At 50.7% G+C, this 20,628-nt stretch overlaps 4 protein-coding genes across 4 annotated transcripts; all 4 read right to left on the bottom strand.

The window, feature by feature from the left end:
- Nucleotides 1–4,963: 4,963 nt before the first annotated feature.
- On the bottom strand, nucleotides 4,964–6,155 carry PG994_003036 (uncharacterized protein; the record flags this gene model as incomplete). Its single annotated transcript, XM_066854445.1, has 2 exons — nucleotides 4,964–5,615; nucleotides 5,638–6,155. The coding sequence occupies 2 exons, from the start codon at nucleotides 6,153–6,155 to the stop codon at nucleotides 4,964–4,966; spliced, it is 1,170 nt and encodes a 389-aa protein (XP_066720300.1).
- Nucleotides 6,156–7,941: 1,786 nt separating this feature from the next.
- Nucleotides 7,942–9,814, bottom strand: PG994_003035 (uncharacterized protein; the record flags this gene model as incomplete). The annotated part of the gene is made up of 4 exons (XM_066854444.1): nucleotides 7,942–9,023; nucleotides 9,058–9,279; nucleotides 9,382–9,562; nucleotides 9,722–9,814. 4 exons carry the CDS (start codon nucleotides 9,812–9,814, stop codon nucleotides 7,942–7,944), a joined length of 1,578 nt encoding a protein of 525 aa, XP_066720299.1.
- Nucleotides 9,815–12,537: 2,723 nt separating this feature from the next.
- PG994_003034 (uncharacterized protein) lies at nucleotides 12,538–13,176 on the bottom strand (the record flags this gene model as incomplete). The annotated part of the gene is made up of 1 exon (XM_066854443.1): nucleotides 12,538–13,176. One exon carries the CDS (start codon nucleotides 13,174–13,176, stop codon nucleotides 12,538–12,540), a length of 639 nt encoding a protein of 212 aa, XP_066720298.1.
- A 324-nt stretch (nucleotides 13,177–13,500) lies between these two features.
- On the bottom strand, nucleotides 13,501–15,363 carry PG994_003033 (beta-glucosidase; the record flags this gene model as incomplete). Its single annotated transcript, XM_066854442.1, has 3 exons — nucleotides 13,501–14,160; nucleotides 14,222–14,903; nucleotides 14,954–15,363. The coding sequence occupies 3 exons, from the start codon at nucleotides 15,361–15,363 to the stop codon at nucleotides 13,501–13,503; spliced, it is 1,752 nt and encodes a 583-aa protein (XP_066720297.1).
- Nucleotides 15,364–20,628: the final 5,265 nt, after the last annotated feature.

Genomic DNA, 20,628 nt, shown 5'->3' with positions numbered 1-20,628 from the left:
GGGAGATCCACACCGTCCAATCGCCGACAGACTCTTCGCAGGCGGTATGCGTCTGACTGGTTCGGACGGCCCAAAGCATCGTGACAATTCCACGGGCTTCGAAACATGGGACGTTGGGTGCAGCCCGGCAGCTTTCCGACGTCGTGCCGATTGGGTTATTATCGTCAACTCACAGTGTGAATCTCGCCCCCCAAACCTGCCGTGTTTAAAAAACCCCCATAAGCACCTTACATAAAAACCCAAACCCAACCATCACAGGATTGGCAGCCTCATTCCAGTTGTCTTGCGATAAATCGCTGGCTGCCGACCCTCATAAAACCTCGCTGGCAGCTGGGCCTCTGATCTGGGTGGTGGTTCAATTGATGAATGCACACACAACCTGTTCGTCGTCGCCGACAGGTCCAATATTGAGGATCATTTCATCATCCCTCTGGCAAAAGACGCTGTCCACGTGTTGTTGCACATCCATCAGGCCACGACGCAAAGCGCAACGCAAGTGAATGCGGCCTGTTGGGCCACGACTCGATAAGAGCCCGGGTGCTAAACCATTTCGGTTCTCATGTGCAGCCAGCAAAAGCAGGTGATTGATTGCTACGTTCCTGTTTGGAGCGATGATTGATGAGCTACGATGGAAGCTGCATCTTCTAGTGAAGCTAGCTAGCTCTAGTAGCAGAAGTAGGGACCACGGCAAAAAAGGCCAACATCTCTCTCACACGATGATGGGGAGCTTGCTATATCGCTTACTCTCCTAATTTTTTTTTTTCCTTCGGGTCTATGATGATGATGATGATACTGAAGCTACTTGACGTGACATACACAAGGACGGTTCATGTGCGTGCTTCCTCATAGGGTGCACCAGGGTCTAGCAAAGTCCACCCAGTCAGAGGATGTTACCCTTCATCAGTCAAGTCCTATCTAGCTGCATGGAACGAACGACTGGAAGCTGTTGGACCCTGGCTGCCGATGTGGTAATAAGACTGTGTAAGGTCACACACAAAGTTGATGGCCGCACTGAGAGGTCAGGCTCTCCTGTGCCGGGTAGCCAATCGCGGCGCCGAAGAAGCAGGTACATCGAACCTGCGTAGGGCATAGGCAGTGCAAGAGGGTGTGCTACACAATCACACAAGGCGCCCGCCATCACGATCAGGGCGCTTTCTTACTATGCCCGTATCCATGGGGGGCCTCATGGTATGCGATCGCACGCTAGAGTCGAAGCATTCCAAATTGGTGGTGCACCATCAACCGTGTGGTGTGGGTGGTCACTGGTGGGATGTGATATCGTCTCGTCTGTGATGCTTCTGTCTGCGAGGTGGGCGCCAAGCGGAGTCACATCGTCTCTTTTCCGTCCAGTAGAATTTAATCCGGCAATAAGGACTCTACGGCTATGAATGTACGTACTACGGATAAGCCACACTCAGGATAGAAAACATTCTTGGCCTATACCTAACTGGACAATTCGCGTGGAGGGCAGAGTGGGTTTCTCACCGCAGCTTGTCGCCAGTCATTCTCGACATACGTCTATCACCTCTCACAACGCCGGTACCTTGAAGGCATCTCTCTGTCTGGGGGAGCTTGTTGCTTGGCCTCGACATGTTGGTATGAACCGACTGGATGAATGGGCGACGGATCCTTCTGACTCGCTACGGCCCTGATCCACCTCTTGCCTGATTCGGCGGTCAACGGTCACGACGGCCAAGGATCATCCCACGAAATAGGATAGTCGTAGTGGTAGCGCATGCTTCTCCCGCTCTTCTCTCGGGGCAAAACAAAACAAAACAAAAAAAACCGGTTGTGACTTCCTATAGAGATGTACAACATCACGATTCCAGACATTATCGAGCCGAGCACCGAGTGAGTGGTGTGCCTTGTGGATGCCGCCGGCCTTACCAGGCTGCCAGGTGCCCCTTACAGTGAACCCGATCAAGTTTTTTATCTCACGATATTCGATGCGACTGGTACCGACTAATAAGCGCAGAAAATGGGGGCTCGCCGTTATTAATCACCGATCTACAGATGCCACCGAGGTACTGTAACTGTAGCTTCGCGTGGAAAGATCAAAAAACCGCATGCCTTAGTGGCTTCCATCGACACCACAATTTCGGAAACACATGACCGCGACACCAAGACAAAGAGTCACCTCTCTCCACACTCATGACTTGAAACCTGCGTTCGGTTTCTTATTCTGCAGAAGCCAGGAGATGCTACGACGTTAGATAGAGACTATGGCGGTAGGTACATGACGCTACAGGACTGAGAGGATCCGATTAAAGGTCGCAGCCGTCGTATCAGCCGTCTGCCCTCCCAGATGTGCCCCGCCATAATCGGGTTTTACCCCTCAGTCCCTGATTGCTTTGGATGGGAGCTGCATGCCCGCCAAGTAAAAGCCCTTCCCAGCTGTCGCAGAGATGGATTCTCGTACCCAACAGTACAGTACGGAGTAGATGTGATGGCTTCTCGAATACAGTATGAATTGAACTTGCTGCCATCAATCGAGCTTATCTTACAGATATAGAACATACACATCGGATATGTATGATGATACCTACAGTCTCGTCGTACTAGCAATTAGCATGCGCGAAAAAAACATGCTGCCCCTCGAAACCCCGAAGCAACTGACGTTATGCGCAGTGCATGGCATGGCATGGCATTAGGACCGCCGTTAGTTAGTCGCATGGGCGGTGAGCAAGGGAGCAAGTAGGTAGGGAGAGAGAGCATGTGTTTGATGCACACGTACGGGGTCTTCCTTTCCATTGTCAACGGCTTACCATGCTTTTTGTTCAACTTCCCGGGTCCCTGAAAGCGAAGAAGCAAAGAATAGCATACCTTAGGTTAACAAACAATTCTCATCAACACGATACGAGAGTCCGCATCGGTCCCCGTCGTCTAAAACGCGTCCCATGCTCACCTGGCATGGTCTAGGTATACGGACAAAATCAAAATATAGTAAAAGTCGTCTAGGTATCCCGGCACGCATCCCATCCCTCCCCCCTCCTCCTCTTCTCCCCATCTTCACACCATTCACAAGACATGGAACACAATGAGGCTGCATTGGAGGACCCGCAAGTCACTTTTCCATGCAGGAAAAAAAGTTCAGACTTTCTTGACGATTCAGCAGCGCTGCAACAGAACATTGCAGCAGTCCATTTACCCCGCCATTTATCAGATGTCATTGGCCGACCTGGGCCCATTCGAAGCGCCCGTACTTCTGCCACCACCACACTACTGTAGACCTCCAGATCACGGTACTCTCCTTCCTGCATGTCTCACTCTTGCATGCCCAGGCTACTTACTACATCTCCCGTCGTACTTAGAGATCTCCCTCAGCCTTCTCTCTCTCTGTAGTACATGCGCAGGAAGACCCTGCGGCCGGTGTGGTGTGGAGGGCCAGACAGAGACGATGCTGTCGACGTACAGCATATTCCCACGTCACTTTAGCTTTCGCCCGAACAAAAGGAAAGAGAGTAACAAACTCGCCCATCAACTGATGGCATTTGCGCCATGCAACACCGCAATTGGGCCATGGAATTTATGCATGTCATATCGACTCAACTCTAATGCTCCCCCGTCCCAAGTCAAGTCCCGTCCCCAATACTTACTTGAACGGTGGGCCGTGCCTGGCGATGATTGATGGCTAAAGCGACTCTTAACTCTGTTGATAAGCGGATCAAGCTAGTAAACAAGAGAAACGTTTAACAGATGGCATGGCAGAAAGCAGCGTCAATAAGCCTTACGGCACAGCTCTTGCCATGCGAAGTTGGAGACATCGCAAACTTAGGCATTATTCATCTGTCAGACATACCCGGAAGGCTAAGGATCGCCTCTGTGTGTAAGTGTGAGTGTTAGATGCATTGGTGTCAAAAGAAACGAAAACCCCCAACAAGCTACCCGTACTAAAGAAGCCATCATGTCTGAGAGTTGCCGCCACAAGAGTCAGAATAGCATGTCTACAGAAGAGCAGCAGAAAAAAGCTTATCGGTTCTGATTAGTGGGCACTCATATTTCTCCATGCAAGACAATCCGGGGCGACATATCCTCAGAGCCTCCGCTTCGTTCGGCCTCCGAGCCGACAAAAGCGAGTCAAGACGCGCTTGTGGCGAGTTGGGAGTTGGGAGTTCGCGAATTCAGGCGTCCCAGCGGCTTAACCACTCGCAAAATTCGGTTCTGCCCAACAACCGGGAGGGGTAATGAGAGAGTTGTATGATGCTCTAGATGAAAGCGCCGAGAAAGGTTTTGATAGCTCAGTATGTTCGGTCGCGAAAAATATGAGGCCATCGTGAGCTACGGGAGAGGGGGTTTCAGAGAAAAACATCAGACGGGCCACGGTAATGCCCAATACATATTAAAGAACCCGCAAGACTAAAGGTATCGAACTCCCAAGACCCTTGGGCAACTCGAGGCACGTGCTACCCATTGAGGTTTTCGTTTGCAAGACTGAACTTGAATCGGGGGATTATGTATTTTCCCCCGCGGCCGGCATTGAGGCTCGAAATAGGTCCGTGGTGTTGTAGTCATGTTATCCATAAATCTAAATAAGTGATCATTCCTAGCTGTTGATCCGTCGCCGTCTATGCCTTGCTAAGGAGAGCCATGTCATTTCCATGGGGATCATCCAGGTAAAAAGGGGTCCGACCAGCACAGCTAGCCACGCCAGCCGCACCACGCGCGTGAGGAAGGCTGAAAAAAAAAACATTGAGACCACACCAGAAGCCATGGTACAGTATCCGTGAGTGCAGACCAAGATCTTCGGGAACGGGCGGCGCGCTGCTGATCAATTACCCAAGTTATGCGCGTGTGCGGCGTGTGTGTCTGTGTGTGTGTATGTGCCCGTAGGAATGTAGGTATTGTAGTCCGTGTGTGCTTTTTTTTCCTGCTTACGCCAACTAGCGGTGCGCCTATGGGAAAGCGCCTGTCCCCCCTTTTTCCCACACCGTCTTTTTCGCAAACCGGTTCTTTCCCTTAGTCCTTAGTCCCCATCCTGCCAAACGGGCAAATCCAAGTCGACCACGATGGCCTTGTTGAGCAGGCGCGGTCCTACGTGTGGGTAGCCCGACGCCTGGATGGCCGCGTTGACGATGCACGTCTCCCGCCGTCCCAGCCGCCCCGCCAGGGCCGCCTGGTCGCTCCGGGCAGAGTCCGGGTCCCCGCCCAGGCCGCGCGTGCCGATGCCCGGCTCTGCCGCTGCCGCCGCATCGTCCGAATCCGGCACCGCTTGCTTCTCGGGTCTCGTGGCCTTCCCTCCGTCATTGTCGAGCGCCTTCCCGTTGTTTCTCTTAGCCGTCAAGTCCACCAAACAGATCTTGTCCCCATCAGGCGCCGGGTCAATCCACGCCTCGACGGCCCCAACCTCCTCCTTGTAGCGCACCCCGCAATCCCCGAGGTCCCACCGCACGCCCTCGACGCCCCGCGCCTCGTGGATGTGCCCGCAGACCGCGAGCCGGGGCCGCACGCGCCACATGGCCTTTCGGAGCTCCTCGCAGCCCGCGGCCTCGCGCCCGACCGTCTCGTCGCGATGACCAAAAGCCGGGCCGTGGGTGATCAGGATATCGGTGTCGAGCGGTATGTCGCCCCACATGCGCGCCGCGTCCCGCCCCTCGTCCTCCCTGGTGCCGCCGGTACTGGAAGGCCCAGCTCTCGAACTGGGGCGTCCAGGGGGACCCGAAGACGCGGAACTCGGTGTGCGGGCCGGCCGGCGACGTCAGGCGGACGGTGCGGGCTTCGTGCTCGAGGTAGATCCACTGCTGATGCTTCTGCTTCTGCTCGTCCCGTACATGTTGTTGTGGCAACGGCGGCTGCAGAAGTAGGTCCCGACACGCCTCCACGTCCTGCAGCTGGCCGTGGTGGAAGTACGCCCCGTGCTCCTTGTAGAAGGGCGCGTCAATGGTCGTGTCATGGTTCCCGACCACGACAATCTTGACCTCGTGCGGCTGGCGCGCGATCCACTCGACCTGCTTCTGCAGTTCCTTGTAGGAGCCGGTGTTGGTCAGGTCCCCGCTGTGGATCAGCACGTCGCCGGCCGGGACCTTGACGGTGCAGTTGTGCATGTCGGATATGCAGACGATGCGGGTCCTGCGCGTTGGTTTCGTTGCCGTTGCCCCGGTTTCTGCTGTCGTTGATGTTGCCTCAGGATGTTGGGGTTGGGTGATAGGTGTGGCCATGGTTGTTGTTTCTGCTGCTGTAAGTCACGTAAGGGGTGGTAGGTAGGGCAGGCAGGGTGCAAATAGGTAAGATGCAATGACAATGTAGGCCCCTTTCAGGTAAGGTGTTTCGGGTCCTCGTAGGTCGGTACTTGAAATTGGCCAACGTCAAGTAGATGTATCGAATTGGAACCAAAGTAAAGACGTGATTTGATCTACCACGTCCACGAGCCCTAGTACCAAGGTAAGATATCTCGTTAAACTGGTTCCACGAACAACGTGGTTACCTGATGTCTAGTCCCAAGGTAGCTTGCTGAGTTGAGTCATCAACAATCTATCGCTACCAATCGAGGAAGGTCTTACAAGAAATACGATAATATCGATATTACACAGCATACAACTGTTAGGGGCTCTATGATTCGATATAAGAAGTGAAAGGCAAACGAAAGGATGAATGGACTTATGCTGTGAACTTAATGAGCGGTTGATCAACGGAATCGATGAACGGATGGATGGCAGCTGATTTAAGCTCACCTCAGTGCCGATCAGTGGGCAAAGGTGGGATGGGATAACTGGACCGACCAGGACCCCGCATACGTAACCTGACATCAGATCAGGCCAGCCAAGGTTTTACATTTCCCTACCCAGATGTAAGATTATCTAGAAAAAATATGATGTCGTTGTTAGACAGAAAGAGCTCGGGTTGATAGTATTGCAAAAGGTGTGGTAGCACTACGTAGGACAGAGCGGGGGGCTTTCAGGTGTTTGGTCAAAATCTCCGAAACATTCGGGAATCCCTCGTGGTCTCGGCAAATGTACGATGGGGACGTAATCATCTCGTACACATTCAAGCTGCGATACATGAATACGGTATCCAAACGGGGCGAAGACTCCGGAAACACGGGTGCAAATAAATCCTCAAAACATCTTCGCTGTGGCAGATTTTCATTGCTTCTTCGGGATGAAAAAATATGTTGGTCTCTTTACACTGCTGCTCTCCAAGAATATATGTACTGGCTCTGGAGATTGGTCTGGGGGTATCCGTCGGACAGTGACCGGGTCACCGACTTGTCAGCTCCTCTTCTCTCCCTCTTTCTCTTGTCGTTCTGTCTCCCCTGTCTCGCCGCAGCGTCCGAGACCATCTGCATTCTCAACTGACCCCCCTTAACATCCCTCTCTAAGGGCCTCCTCTCTGCGGGATTTGCATGCATGATGCTTAAAAAACAGCAACCAATAGTGTAATGAATAGACAGCCAAAAGGGATAATAGATGACCATACACACAAAATGGCCCCCATGAATTCTGCTGGCCAGGGCCGGACAAGGGGATAATGGATGGACACGATATCCACAGGGAGATGAAGATGGTAAACTGTATGTACGCCAATAAACTCCGGTACGGATTCTTGAACCATCCTATAAACGCCGAGAATTTTTGGTGGTGGAAAAAATGTTCGCGAGGTGAGCGGGTAAAGGAAATTTTCGATTGCTGAAAGCAGAGTATTTGCACCCAGGTCTTTTGCTCTACTTGAAGAGCGCCTGAATGTCGGTCGGGAAAGTAAGTGGTCGAGAGGATGTATGACGGAGATGTGGATTGCGATGGCGGTGGTTATAGTAGTAATCGATTAAAAAGACGTGCGGAAGACGCGGCGTATGGTACGGCAGTCTGGTGAAGAAGACTGGGTGGGCGGGCAGAACACCATCGCTAGATCGAACGAAGAAAAGGAGAGTCGTAAAGTCGTCAGGGCCCCGAGAAACCCACTACCCCAAAGCAGCTGCGCAGAGGGCAGCAGTAGACCATCGCGTGTCTACATAATAACGCAGCAGCCGCAGCCAGCTTCTTTCTTCTCCTCCTGCTTCTCTTGTACTGGGGGTTGCTCTGGCTGCGTCGGTATCCGAGTGATCTGGCTGGGATTGCTGGGCACCCGATTGAGCTGAGGAGCCGCTGGTGATCGAGGGCTGGTGGCCACGGGGGGATGATGGCTCGATTTGCTGTTTAACCTAGGCATGGTCGAGTACGAACTGGTTCCGGGTCGGCTCGGGGTCGGGCTCTTAGTTTCCGCACGACCTTCACCTGCCCGAAGTGGCCATTCGTCTGTTGTCCCCTCCTCGACGGGTTCAGGTTCAGGCTGGGATTGCCGCTCGGGTGGTCGCGAGTGCTCCTGCTCGTTAAGCGGTCTGAATTCCTTGTCGTACGTATTGCCAAACTTGCCCTCCTTTTCCCATTGCTCTTGCTGTAACCGCCGCGCCACCGTGGGCAGGAGTTGTTGGTCAGGCGGTAACCTTGGGTCCGGCTTGTAGGCCGACACCATCCATGGAGGTTCACCCTCAGGAGACTTAGCAACAGGGGAAAGCTCGCCGGACCGTGTGCCTGGCCTTGCTGTGGTGGAGCCTTTATCCCGACCAGGGCCGGAACGAGTCTTGGGTCGCGCCGTGGCTCCTCGACCGTTACCGTTTGCAGAGGCAGACCTTGCGGCGGCCGGAATGGTTTTCTTGCCTGCGGCAGGGGTTTTCTTTGGTGAGGCCTCACTGGTCGAACGCGGCTGCGCGGCATGCAACTTGGTCACTTCATCAAGGACGGCACTATTACTCCTTGATCGGGGCTTTAGGTTGGTAAGCGAAAAGTCGTCGTCGGGGAGGGCCAGGGTCCCGCTCAGCTTGCGGGGAACAGGGGCATCACGTTCGAGATAATCTAAAGGAATGGGTGCTGGACTGACTTTGGCAATCGGTATGCGGGATCCTTTCGGTCCTAGTGACTCACTGGTGATCCAATACTCATTCGGATCCTCTGCTATTTCGTCTGGTAGGCGGAAATCCCAACTACCACCCTGCTCGTGGTCGGAAGCTTTCTCCGCGGAGCCAGTGGTGGGCGTCGAGTTTTTCCTGAGACCTCGGCAAAGGCTGGTCCGAAGCATCTGTCGCACGTCTCGGCCCATTGGCCTTGTCGGTGCTCCTGTCTCTGCGGGGGCGGCTCTGCGAGCGAGGTTTTGGCAGGGTGATGCCAGCGGCCTGTAGCTCTTCACTCTCGATCTTGGCTAGCTTATCACGGTGGATCCATTTGTTTTCCTCGTCCTCCAGTGAAACGGGGTGGCCATCCGTGTGAGACCGCTTGTTTTCAGGACGTGACGTCCGGCCGCCATTGGCTTCTACGGGGTGTTAGCATAAGGTACATGTACTGTCGCCCAGGTTCCATTCTCAAGGCGGCTCATGCTTCTTTGTCTGCCAACGCATATCGAAGTGGTGCCTACCTTTGGTTGCGGGGAACGCTTCGTTCGGGTCTCGTTTTGCGAAGGCTTCTTTGGTTGCAGGGAACGGCTCGTTTGGGTCTCGTTTCGCAAAGGGGTCGCGGTACGCGTTCTCATCTTGGGTATAAAGAGGATCTCTCGCGGACCCATATGTCGAGTCTTGATCCGCGTCGTGCGTGTACTCCTGAAATGGGTTAGGTTAGCTACAACTGTCCAAAATATTTTGCTTTAAGGTTCCATCACTGCTGCAAGGGGCAATCCAATGTCTCAGCGCGGCGTGGCAGCGACGTGGGATGTCTCCATGCGGGCCAACCCGACCATAGCATAGCGGCGAAAAACTCACGTCATGATGATCCGAATGTGACTTCCAACCCGCGTGATTCCCCTGACAGGTATTTGAGTGGGCAAAGGTGGTTGCTCCCGGCGCGGCGGACATGGCTGCCATATCGATCCCGAGCACCGGGTGCAAAGGCGACGACACCGATGCTGGGCGAGTTGGTCGTGGAAGGCGACAAGTTGTGTGATGGTCTTCAGCAACAAGAGAGGACAAGAATTATTCGTTCCGAGAGGGTGTAGGGCGATGGATGAATGCGGCAGTCCGGGCCCTTTAGAAGCGCTAACCGGACCTAGCAAGAGAGCTGTGATGCGTGACGAGACACAAGAGGCCGGTGAGAAGATGAGTGGTTCGCGAGCCCTGAACCCGGACAGCAGAGCCAGAACAAAACAGCGGATTCGGGGGGATGGCTCGACGGGAAGCGGGGAGCCAGTTGAACGGCCAATGATGCTTAAGGAGACGAGAGCCAAAAATTAGAGTGAAGGAGCGTCGAGTGAAGGATGGGCTAAGATCGAGTCGGTCTAAAGAGCCGGTTGCCTCTAGCGTTGGCTGGTAGTCGAGGCGACCGAACCTGCAGCAAAAAAAGTGGTCGGCGGGTGGGAAAGCGACTATCGTGACCCGCGGTGGTACGTCCCAGCGGCGAAAAGAGTCTGGTACAGTGATAAGGTGTAACGGGTAACTACAGGCAGGCGTGGATGAGGTTGGGAGAAATCACGTTTCGTCTGTAATATGTCCGACTGAATCGCTGGTGGCGCGGATAAGTTAGTACACCCGGAGCTCATGTGACTGGGGGCGACGCAAGGTTGAGGCAGTTTGCGAACGTACGAAGAAAAGAGTAACTACTTAGTAAAAGAGTGGTGGTTGTATCGCAATGGAACTGAGACGGGTTGTCGTCATTGGGCGATATTTTGGTATGAACGAGAAGGGAGGAGAGGAAGCCAGGTGGCGGCCGTAAGGAGTGTGTGTGATTGAGTGATTGATGAATTGCAAAATGCAAGCGGCTGGGTGGATTGTCTCTACTGCACAAAAAGCAAGGCTAGACGAACACTCGATCGCCGGTTTGCTATCTGACAGTCCACCGACTCGTTGCCTCTGCAGAGCGAACGAAACGATCGAGCAGACCGACGAAAAAAAATATGGCGAGAAGGCCCAAGACCGAGACCACAGATGCACACAGGAGGAGGCGGTTCGACCGTGTCGACCGTGTCGTTGGAATTGGTAGGAGATCAGGGACCCCATCCAGGTCCGGTTGGGCCTAGTGGTGGTGCATCCCCCGGTCGGGAGGCCGATTCTCGTGGTGTTCTTTTGCAGCTGCTTTTGCGGTAGAGTGACATGGCAGTGGTAAATAGCAGGGCGATTGGCCACAAAGCCCCCCGGCAACCCCCTGCCCTTTACCCACTGTGGCCTCTATGCTAGGAGGAAGCCTGTCCACTAACCCCCATCTCGATTTGCTGTAAATTGATTTTCATATTCCGTTAAATGCAACCCTGCGAACAGCCAAGCAACGTGAAGCAAGCCCTGCTGAGCCATCGTCGACTTTTCCCTCCCCAAATTGCTTTAACCTCATAAAAGCACTGACGGTGGCTCTCAATGCGTGGTACGCATCCTCAGTCTTTGTCCATCCGAGACAGTGCGCACTGACAGGAGGCAGGATGACAGTCGTCAACGGCTACGATGAGAGACAGACCCTTAGTTAGTGCTTTCTTTTAGTAACGTAACAGGGACTCAGACAGTCTCTTTATCCATGACTCGGGGATGCGTTGTTACGTGCATCGCGCAATACTAATCAATCGGTACGCCCTCCCTCCCATGCCTGCTTCCAAATAGATGACGGCCGGGCAAGCCGAAGGCTCTCATTGGTTTTTAGCAAAGAGCTTGCATTGCTTTTGGCTGGCATGTCTGTTTGAATGTCAATAAGGGGCTCCCTCCCCATTCGCCAATTTCTGTTGTGACCCGCACCGTGCTGATAAGATAAAGTGCGGTGGCTTCTGCAGTTCTGCAGTGGCAGGCTGGCAGGCTGGCAGCAGGTCTGTGGGGGTCAGCCCGGGCTGTGCCAGTGTCAGACTGCGCCAGGTGTTTTCGGCTACCTACCGCCTACCTAGTACCGCCTTCTACCGCCTGAACCTGGTCCCGACCGTTGAGACACCACTTTTGGGCGGATCCATCCTTATGTACTTCATTCATTCAGGATTGACAAAGCCCGACCTGCCGATTTCACAACATCACCTTCATACCGCTTCAATGTCGTATTATATTGCGTCGGCTTGCATTGTGATACCAGCTCAGTCATCGATGCTTGGGCTTGCACGAGCCAACCGTGCAATGCATCTCGGTTGGATCGGGAACTAGCGGCGTGCCCCAAGTTGGATAACCACCTGTGTTTCTTGTCCAGCATAAAATAACCTTATGCCCAGGCAGCCAAGCTCGTCTCCAACGTATAAACATTTGTTAGCCGGGCCGGTATAGCCTAGCGGTGGCATCATTCCAAACGCCTCTTTGCTACTGACATCTCATAGTACGGGCCTTTCTGTACCGTCCAACGAAGGTGGCAGTGATCTTGTAGATTCCGTTGCCCTGCATTCTAGTTTTCGACACCAGCTCGAAATTCTTCGAATTTTGCTTGGAACTCTCCCCTACACTGATCAGCGTATGTCCATATCCTCGTCTCGAATTTCTGTTTACCCGTGACTTTCGGCAGGGACCCTGGCCACTGCCTCTCGATCTCCGTGCTCTTCTAACCAGAGCGCACGCGTCGTATCCCACTCCGTGGCGAACTTCTGGACCCCGGCCAGGTGTATCTTGCACGTATGTAATGCGGTCGGCGGTCAGCGTCCACCCCCACCACCCACGCGAGATCGGGCCTCTATTCGAGGGCGGAGTCGCTCGCGATCGGAAATAGAGGCGGCTGGTCTTGTTATTGGCCGGCCCGGACTGGCGGAGAAGGGGGCTGGCCAAGATGGGTTGTCAGCTGAGTCGGCTAGCCACAAAGCCCTGTTGTCCAAGCGCGGCGTCCATGCTGCTGTTCTTCCAGCGACTTTCGACCGGGTATCTATCATCCTGTCGTCGGCTGTTATACGCGGAGCGACGAAAGGTACGACGATCTTGCTCAGCAGGTCGTGCGTCCTCAAGCATGCTGTATCTCCCTCAGAGACGGTGCGGGTGGGCTCATCAGCCGCCCTTCTGAAGGGAAGACATGAGTCATGATCTCCCAATGCTGAACACTTGTCAATTATTTTCAGCGCCTCCTCCAAACTATTCAGCCTTTCGCGATTTGTGGTCCGTTCGGCGGGTACCAGTTTGTCGTCATCTGTTGAATCGCTGAAGATATGCAAACCTGCCGCGGACATATTCCAGCCCCGGCGTATCTCTAGCACCGTGAAGTTCCTGGGGTGCCGTTTACCCTCCGTGGTGCCATGTTCCATCTTTGCTTTCTTCTCCTTCATAGTAGTTTTCCATCTCAACATTTGCTGCCCCACTGGCACATTTGCCCTGCCAGGGGTAAGAACGGCCAGCGAGGCAGCACGATCAACGTGACGTACGGGACATGGACTAGCGACAAACATTTGCCAGGCAACAAAACAATAAACACGAGGGGTTTATTTATGAAATTAGATATACCCACATGAGAGGGTTATTTTTGCCATTGGTTAAGGATACAGATTATCTACAACACTCGCGTGCGTGTCTGTCTGAGGATACAAATATGCCTGTCCCCCACGGTTGCATCTGCCAAGCCATAAACTTGCGCGTGCATGAGTGGCTGTGCAACCTGTACCCCCTTCCCCCTTTCATTTCTGCGTCCTCGCAGCCACGAAGTCTACCAAGTCGAAGAAGCTCTTCTTGTACCGGCGCTCCATGGTGGTCCGGTTGACCGTCTGGATGCCGAAGTGCTGGTCGTAGTCGCCGAACTCCCAGTTGTCAGCGAAGCTCCAGGCGAAGGCGCCCGCCACGTGCACGCCGTCCTCCCAGATTGCCTTGAGGGTCTCGCTCAGGAACTGGACGTAGTAGTCGCTGCGCGGCTGGTCGAACAGCTGGTCCGACAGGTCCGTCGCGTTTGCCTCGCGCGCCACGGGGAACCCGAATTCGGTGATCACGACGGGGTGTCGGAACGTGTTCCACAGGTAGTTCAGGTACGTCCGCAGGTACGTCGGCGTCATGTACACGTACGACTCGGACCGGTACCCGATGTTCCAGCCCGTCGTCGTGCTCGTGCTCTGCTGCACGCAGTAGGGGAACAGGGGATCCGAAGCGTTGGCGGCGCAGGCTGCGATGCCATGGCGCGGCGGCGAGACCACCGTGGCCGTGTACGGGTCGATGCCCAGGAAGTCGGCCGTGCCGTTGAGGAACGCGAGGTCCGCCGCGGTCAGCGGCACGTAGTCCGGGATCGTCATCTTGAAGGCCTCGGGGTAGTCCTGGCCCAAGAAGAGGGGGTTCGCGAATGTGGCGAGCTGGAACTCGTTGAAGTGGTTTGCCGCTTCCACGTCCTTGCCTGGGCGGGTCCCGCGGCACCCCGAAGTTGTCGTTGAACTTGAGCGCGACCCGGCCCGCCCCTTTGATCTCGTCGTGGTAGAAGTGGTACAGGCGCGCGTGCGCCTTCACGACGGCGTCGACGGCCCTGCCGTTGTCGCAGTACAGCAGCGGTTCGTTGAACGTGTACCACACGGGCACGCGGTCGGCGAAGTGCGTCATGACGACCTGGCCGTAGTGCACGAAGGCGTCCTGGAATGTTGTGTTGTTGTAGCCGCCGTTGTTCTGCCCGACCAGGGCCTCGCCCCGGTCGTACGGGTCGGCGTAGAACTGCAGCGGCGTGTCGAAGTGGAGGAGGGTCACGTGCGGCTCCATGCCCTTGGCGATGACGAAGTCGATGAGGTCCGCGTAGTGGTCCAGCCCCTGCTGGTTCACGGGCGTGCCCTCGAGCGCGAACGGCAGGATCCGCGTCCAGGGGATCGAGAAGGAGTAGTACTTGACGCCCATGGCGGCCAGGCGCTCGATGTCCTGCTTGTACAGGTAGTAGTTCTCGTTGGTCACGTAGTCCTTGGGATCTCCTTCTCCTCGTCCTATGGTTATCACTTCCATGAGGGTAGGGGTGCGGCCCTCGTCGGCGATGGCGCCCTCGATCTGGGAAGCCGAACCTGCCACGCCAAACTCGAAGTCCTTGGGGAAGTAGTAAGAGTCCTGGGGTTGGAAATAGCTGGGTGGCGGGAGGACAAGCTCGCTGGTGGGAACCGGGGTGGGAGAGACCGTGGTAGAGTACATCCCCGATAGGTGAAGTTGGCCAGATTGGCGCGCTCCCATATGGCAGACCAAGCAGCCTGTCCATACGGGTCGGCACTGTCCGTAGCCGCTACGGTGGCATTAGGGTCCCAGTTCCCCCAGGTCGTCGTCGCCAGATCCGGGACAAGGTGACTGAGAGACTCGTAGGGTGGGGCATAGGTAGTGGTCGGCCCAGGGGTAACAGACGTAGCCGTCCGCACAGTCTCGGTCTGGGTGAAGGAGAACGGGGTGAACGAGTAGACCGGAGTTGCTGTGGCGTACGAGCCATTCGTAGAGCATACCGTTGGGCGAGTCACAGGCCCTTCAGCAGGAACGTAGACCTGCTGAGCCAAGGCGACAGACACCCAGCTGGTAACAATGCCCACACCTCTCATCATGGTTTCTTTGTGACCGTTGGTACCATTGGTGCCACTAGACAGAGCGTGAAGCTTCCATCTTCTTACCCCACGTTCCGGGGAAGAGAACTATATTTATTCCTCGCGGGCTGTACAAGAATGGACGGGCTAGTTCACCGCCATCGAACAATTTCGCCAAAAGCCGACAACGCGATGCTGGCATCTGCAGAGTCATCACATCACAAGGACGGGGTAGTACATGTGGAGTAATGCGGGGAAACACGAGATCTTTAATAAGTAATCTCCGCATTGCTCCAGCATTTTGCCAGACTAGCCTTGTAGCCAAGTTATTCCATCGTCACCAATGCCGGTTGAGGTGGTTCGATATGAGGTCCAAAAGGTACCATTACCTGCTAACCCTAGTCGCCGGCTCGGCTCGGTTCGGCTCCGGAAGTCGAAAATCAGTGTTTACGTCATACAAGCGGTTCCAAAATCAGGGCAATGTTATTAAACCTACATACAGTCGAATTCGAAATCGGTTTCCGCTTTCTGAAGTTAAACTGTTTATTAAAGTCGGACCCACACCGGTCTTGGCGCTGACCGGTACTTTGCGAGATAAGCGCAGTACTTCAGGTTATTAAGTACGTACCGAGTAAACGAGCGCTATTTATGGAGGACGGTCTAAGTGCATAACGTATGCAGCTATTGAATGCTCCATTCTTGCGGATAGTAGGTGGACAACCCGCTAGGGCCAGCTGGGGCCAGCTGGGGCCTACAACCCCGCTTTAGAGGCCCTTGGATCAGGCAGGAAGGCGACTTTTTCGTAGCCTACCATATGCCACCCTTTCCGCATGTATCACCATCCGACGGGCGTTTTCTCTACGACTCCAAGATATGATTGGCACGACGTGCAGATCCCGTGACCGAATCAGCCTCATGGCGACAACCCCGACCATGGCCGCAATGCCTGCCTTGTGCTGGACTCCTGTTCAGCAGGGTCGGCTCAGCCTACTTCCCAACATCCCAGGCCATCCCTATGGACAAAGGTGATCGCGACCTTTCCAAACGTCGGTCCTAATCCTCGAAGCCAGCCTTTCGACCACGATGCGACTTCTACAACGACGAACGGATGGCAAGTTCAGCCTTACCGAGGTGCCCACAAGATCTCCCGGTATGCAATACTTTCGCATACCTGGGGTGAGGAGGAGGTTACATTTAAAGACATTACGGATAACACAGGGCTCGACAAGAAAGGCTACCAGAAGCTCTAATCTCTGTGCAAGACAGGCAGCCGATGATAGTATCCAGTACTTTTGGGTAGACAGCTGTTACATTGACAAATCCAATAGCTCCGAACTCTCCGAGGCTATCAATTCCATGTTCCGATGGTATTAGCAGTCGACCAAATGCTATGTATACTTTGCCGATGTTTCGAAAGGCACCGATATCGAGACCGATAAACCACCGCGATCGACTTAGAAGCTCTCTTTTCGATAGAGCAGGTGGTTTAAGCACGGTTGGACACTTTAAGAGCTAATTGCGCCGGCGTCGGTGGAGTTCTTCTCGCGGGAAGGCTAGCGCCTAGGCGATAAAAGATCACTTGAACAATTGCTTATCGATATTACTAATATCCCCGAATCCGCCCTCCAAAGAAGTCCCCTTTTACAATTCAGTATTAATGAACGTATGTTATAGGTAAAAGGCCGAACGACGACGCGCGAAGAAGACACGGCATACTCTCTCTTTAGGATATTTACTGTTTTCTTACCTCCTATATACGGCGAAGGGGCGTAGAGTGCGCGGTCGCGTTTACGTAGGGAGATATCTATAACTTAGGACTCGCGGGCAAAGGTGATCGCGAAGTTACCTATTACACAAGGAGCCTCCTTCGACTCCCACGCCGAAGAATATAATCTAACCTGCCTCTAAGACACTCGAGTCGAGCTATTACACGAGATTAATAGATAGATTTAAAACCTAAGCGCATAAGCGATGTTCTAGCTTAATAGCATAGCAGGAACGGGTGAATTCACTATCTCGCGAACCCTAGCGTATACTGCCTCTACGGGTAGGTTTCTTGGTACTAACTTCTTCTTTAAACGTGGTAAAGGAGACCGTGGCGGCGTGTCTAATTTTTTTTTATATTAGCAGCGCAGCTATGCTTACGGGTACCGCCTATTATACCGTATATCTAAGCTGTTATTGATTCCGATCCTTTGATCTTTAGAAAAGTAATACGAGAACAAATCGAGAAGCTTATACTTTAACCGCTGTCGAAAATAGCAAGAGATACGTATAAAGACAGTACCCTTTTAATTATTATTAATATACTTAATAAATATAAGAACAAGGATAATATTAAGCTCTTTATTTATTTATTCTCGAGCTCGAAAAGTATATAATCGCCCCGGTTTAAAATCTTTTTTATAAATAAAACCGAGCTTTTTATCTATCTCGGCTTTATTACGATTAAAAGGGTATACTAAGATTTTATCCTTTACGAGGTCGTTAAACTAGTTATTAAACGTAATATTTACGCTTTTTTTAAAAGTGAGCTTATATGGTTAAGGAAGGAGTATAATATACTCGAGCTAGATAAGCGGCACTTACCCGCTATATAGCTAAGCGAAAGTAATTTATAAACTTTAATTAAGATAGCGGTGCTATTATTTATTTTCGCCGCGACTATTTATCGCTTTATTAATAATGTAACGAACGCTATCAGGGGTCTAAATAGAAACCTGGTAAGACGTACCGAAGGGTTTATGTTTAGCAGTACGAGAGAGTATTTGAACGTGCGACAGAAGTCCGCTTCTATCGATATAATATGTAATAACTATAGGAATAAAAAAAAAGGGGTAACTAAGGTACGCTTAATTTGAAGATATTTATAATAAAATCGTTAAGGCTATTTATTTTATTAATAAATTAAATTAATATTTAAATTAATTATTAAAATAGAGAGCGTTTATATAAAAATATATAAGAAACGTTTATCGTTATATATCTAATTTCCCCTTTACTAATCTTCCGGGATCACTTTTAGCTCACGGTAATCCGTTAATGGCTCACGGTGATCCATCTCCTGGATTACGGTGATTCGTTAGTGGCTCACGGTAATCCATTTCTTGGATTACGGTGATCTATCCTTAGTTAGCTTATTACGGGCGTCGTCCCTTCGCTGTCCCGTAGCTTCGTTACGTAACCCGTCGTCCTTCTTCCCGCGTTTATCCGTACCCGTCCTATCGCCGCGCGGGCTAGGACTATTTAATTTATTATACGTTATTAAAGTGCGATCGGGTTTATATTAATATAATTAACGGTACGATCGCTAATTATAGTATCGTAGCCGGGTCGGGTTATTATATTTCCGTGCTAATAAGTAGAGTCTTAGCCGTATAGTTAGGTTAGGTTATAATATTATCCTCCTTTTTTTAATTGCTTTATTTTTAAAGTATAGATTTTATAAATACTTTTATTTTCCTTATTTCGTTAATTTTAATAAGTTCTCTTTTTTTTATTTTTATTATAATATATATTTATTATATCGTTTAATTATATTAAAAAACCTCGATTAAAAAAAACTATTACGCGTTTAGCTCTTATTATTAATATAGAATTTACGGGTAATTTAATTAATATATTTTATACTTATTATTTTCGTTAAAACTTAGCTTATTATATAAACGAGAAATCGTTTCGTTATTTAAAGTATATCCGGATTAATCGTTCTTGCGACGGCACCTTTATCGCGTTAGCTTTAACGAAGCTAGCTACTTAATAAAAAAAACTAAAAGCGGAAGAATTAAATATAAAAGAGGCCCTATTTCTATTATAAACATAATTATTTATTACTCTAGGTCGTTTAGCCCGTTTCTGTTACATAAAAAAGGTTGTGGCGAAAAAGCGTTCGGAGGCGTTTCGTTAAGGAATATAGGAGCTGGACGAGGAGAACGGTGTTTCCTTTTCGATTACTAACCAAGAAAATTTCGTCCTAAGTAACCTACGTTCTTTAGGCGTTTCCGGGGATATTAATTAGTCGTCTCTTAGCCTAGGCGATTTTCCGGAGCCCGACCCGTTAGTTCTTACCGAAGGAGTTCTCTCTTAAACTTTTAGAGTTCTTTAGCGGCGTTCTTTAAGTATTTTTTAAGTTCCTACGTATTATTTTTTAATAAGTAACCCTTTTATTAGACGAGGTATTTTTATTTTCGGCCGATCTTCTTTTTATTAATAATTCTTTCGATTTCGTACTCGTATTAATTTATTTCGACCTTTAATTAGGTATCGAGTGCTACGTATACTAGGGCTAGTTCGAGTAAAGAAATATAGAATATTAAGTATATCTTTATAGTTTTAAGTAATAATAATCGGTAATTAGTTTTTAAAATAATTTTTACGATTTTAAATAGTCCGATCTTTTTAAAGTTTAATTTATTATTAGGTCGTTTAGTTTTAATATTATATCGTAAGAGGTAAACCTTTTCTCCTTTTTTAAAAGTTAATCCCTTTAACCTTGTTTTATCGGCGTATTTCTTTATTCGTTCTTAGAAGAAAGTAAGGTCTTATTATAGAGCAGTTTAGAGTTCTTTTAGTTTCTTAACTCGTATAGTCGCGGCTAGTACTAGCTCTCCTTTCAGAGGTTATTTAATAATTTCCGGGTTATATTTATAATTCGTTCGAAATAATAAAATGCGTATAGTTTTATTATTTACGTTATTATATACGAATTATATTATAAGTAATAGTTTTATTTAATTATTTTATTCGTAATTAATATAGTATCGTAGGTATTACTTTAAAGTCTAGTTTATTCGTTCGGTTTATTTATCCGTTTAGGGGTAATAGGCCGTAGATAGCTTATGCTTCACGCCTAGCTACGCTATAAATAATTTTTAAAACTTAGCGGTAAACAGCTTGTCTCGGTCGGAAATAATCGTTTCCGGCAGCCCGTATTAATTAACGACGGTTCTAAGGAACGTATATGCGAGGTTATTAGTATCGCTAGATTCCTTATACGGGAAGAAATAAGTATACTTCGTGAGCTTGTCCGTAATTATTAATATATTATCGTATTTAACCTTAATTAGTAGTTCCGTTAATAGGGGCAGCTTAACGACGAAGTTAAGCGCGATCGTTTTTTATGCTCTATTCGGTAATAAAATCGGTTATAATTCCCTATAAGGTTTATATCTAGCGGCCTTAGCTTTATTATATAGGTTATATTCGTTAATTATTTTAGCTATAAAGGGCTTTAGGTTTTTATAGTCGAATTACTTAGTAATTCGCTTTTAAGTCTTAAAAACTCCT

This window comes from Apiospora phragmitis (assembly GCF_038363925.1).
Source record: "Apiospora phragmitis strain CBS 135458 chromosome Unknown utg000003l:1.0-2676785.0:1.0-2680665.0, whole genome shotgun sequence".
NCBI lineage: Eukaryota > Fungi > Ascomycota > Sordariomycetes > Amphisphaeriales > Apiosporaceae > Apiospora > Apiospora phragmitis.
The sequence above is the reverse complement of the archived record's forward strand: the minus strand, read 5'-3'. Positions and strand labels throughout refer to the sequence as shown.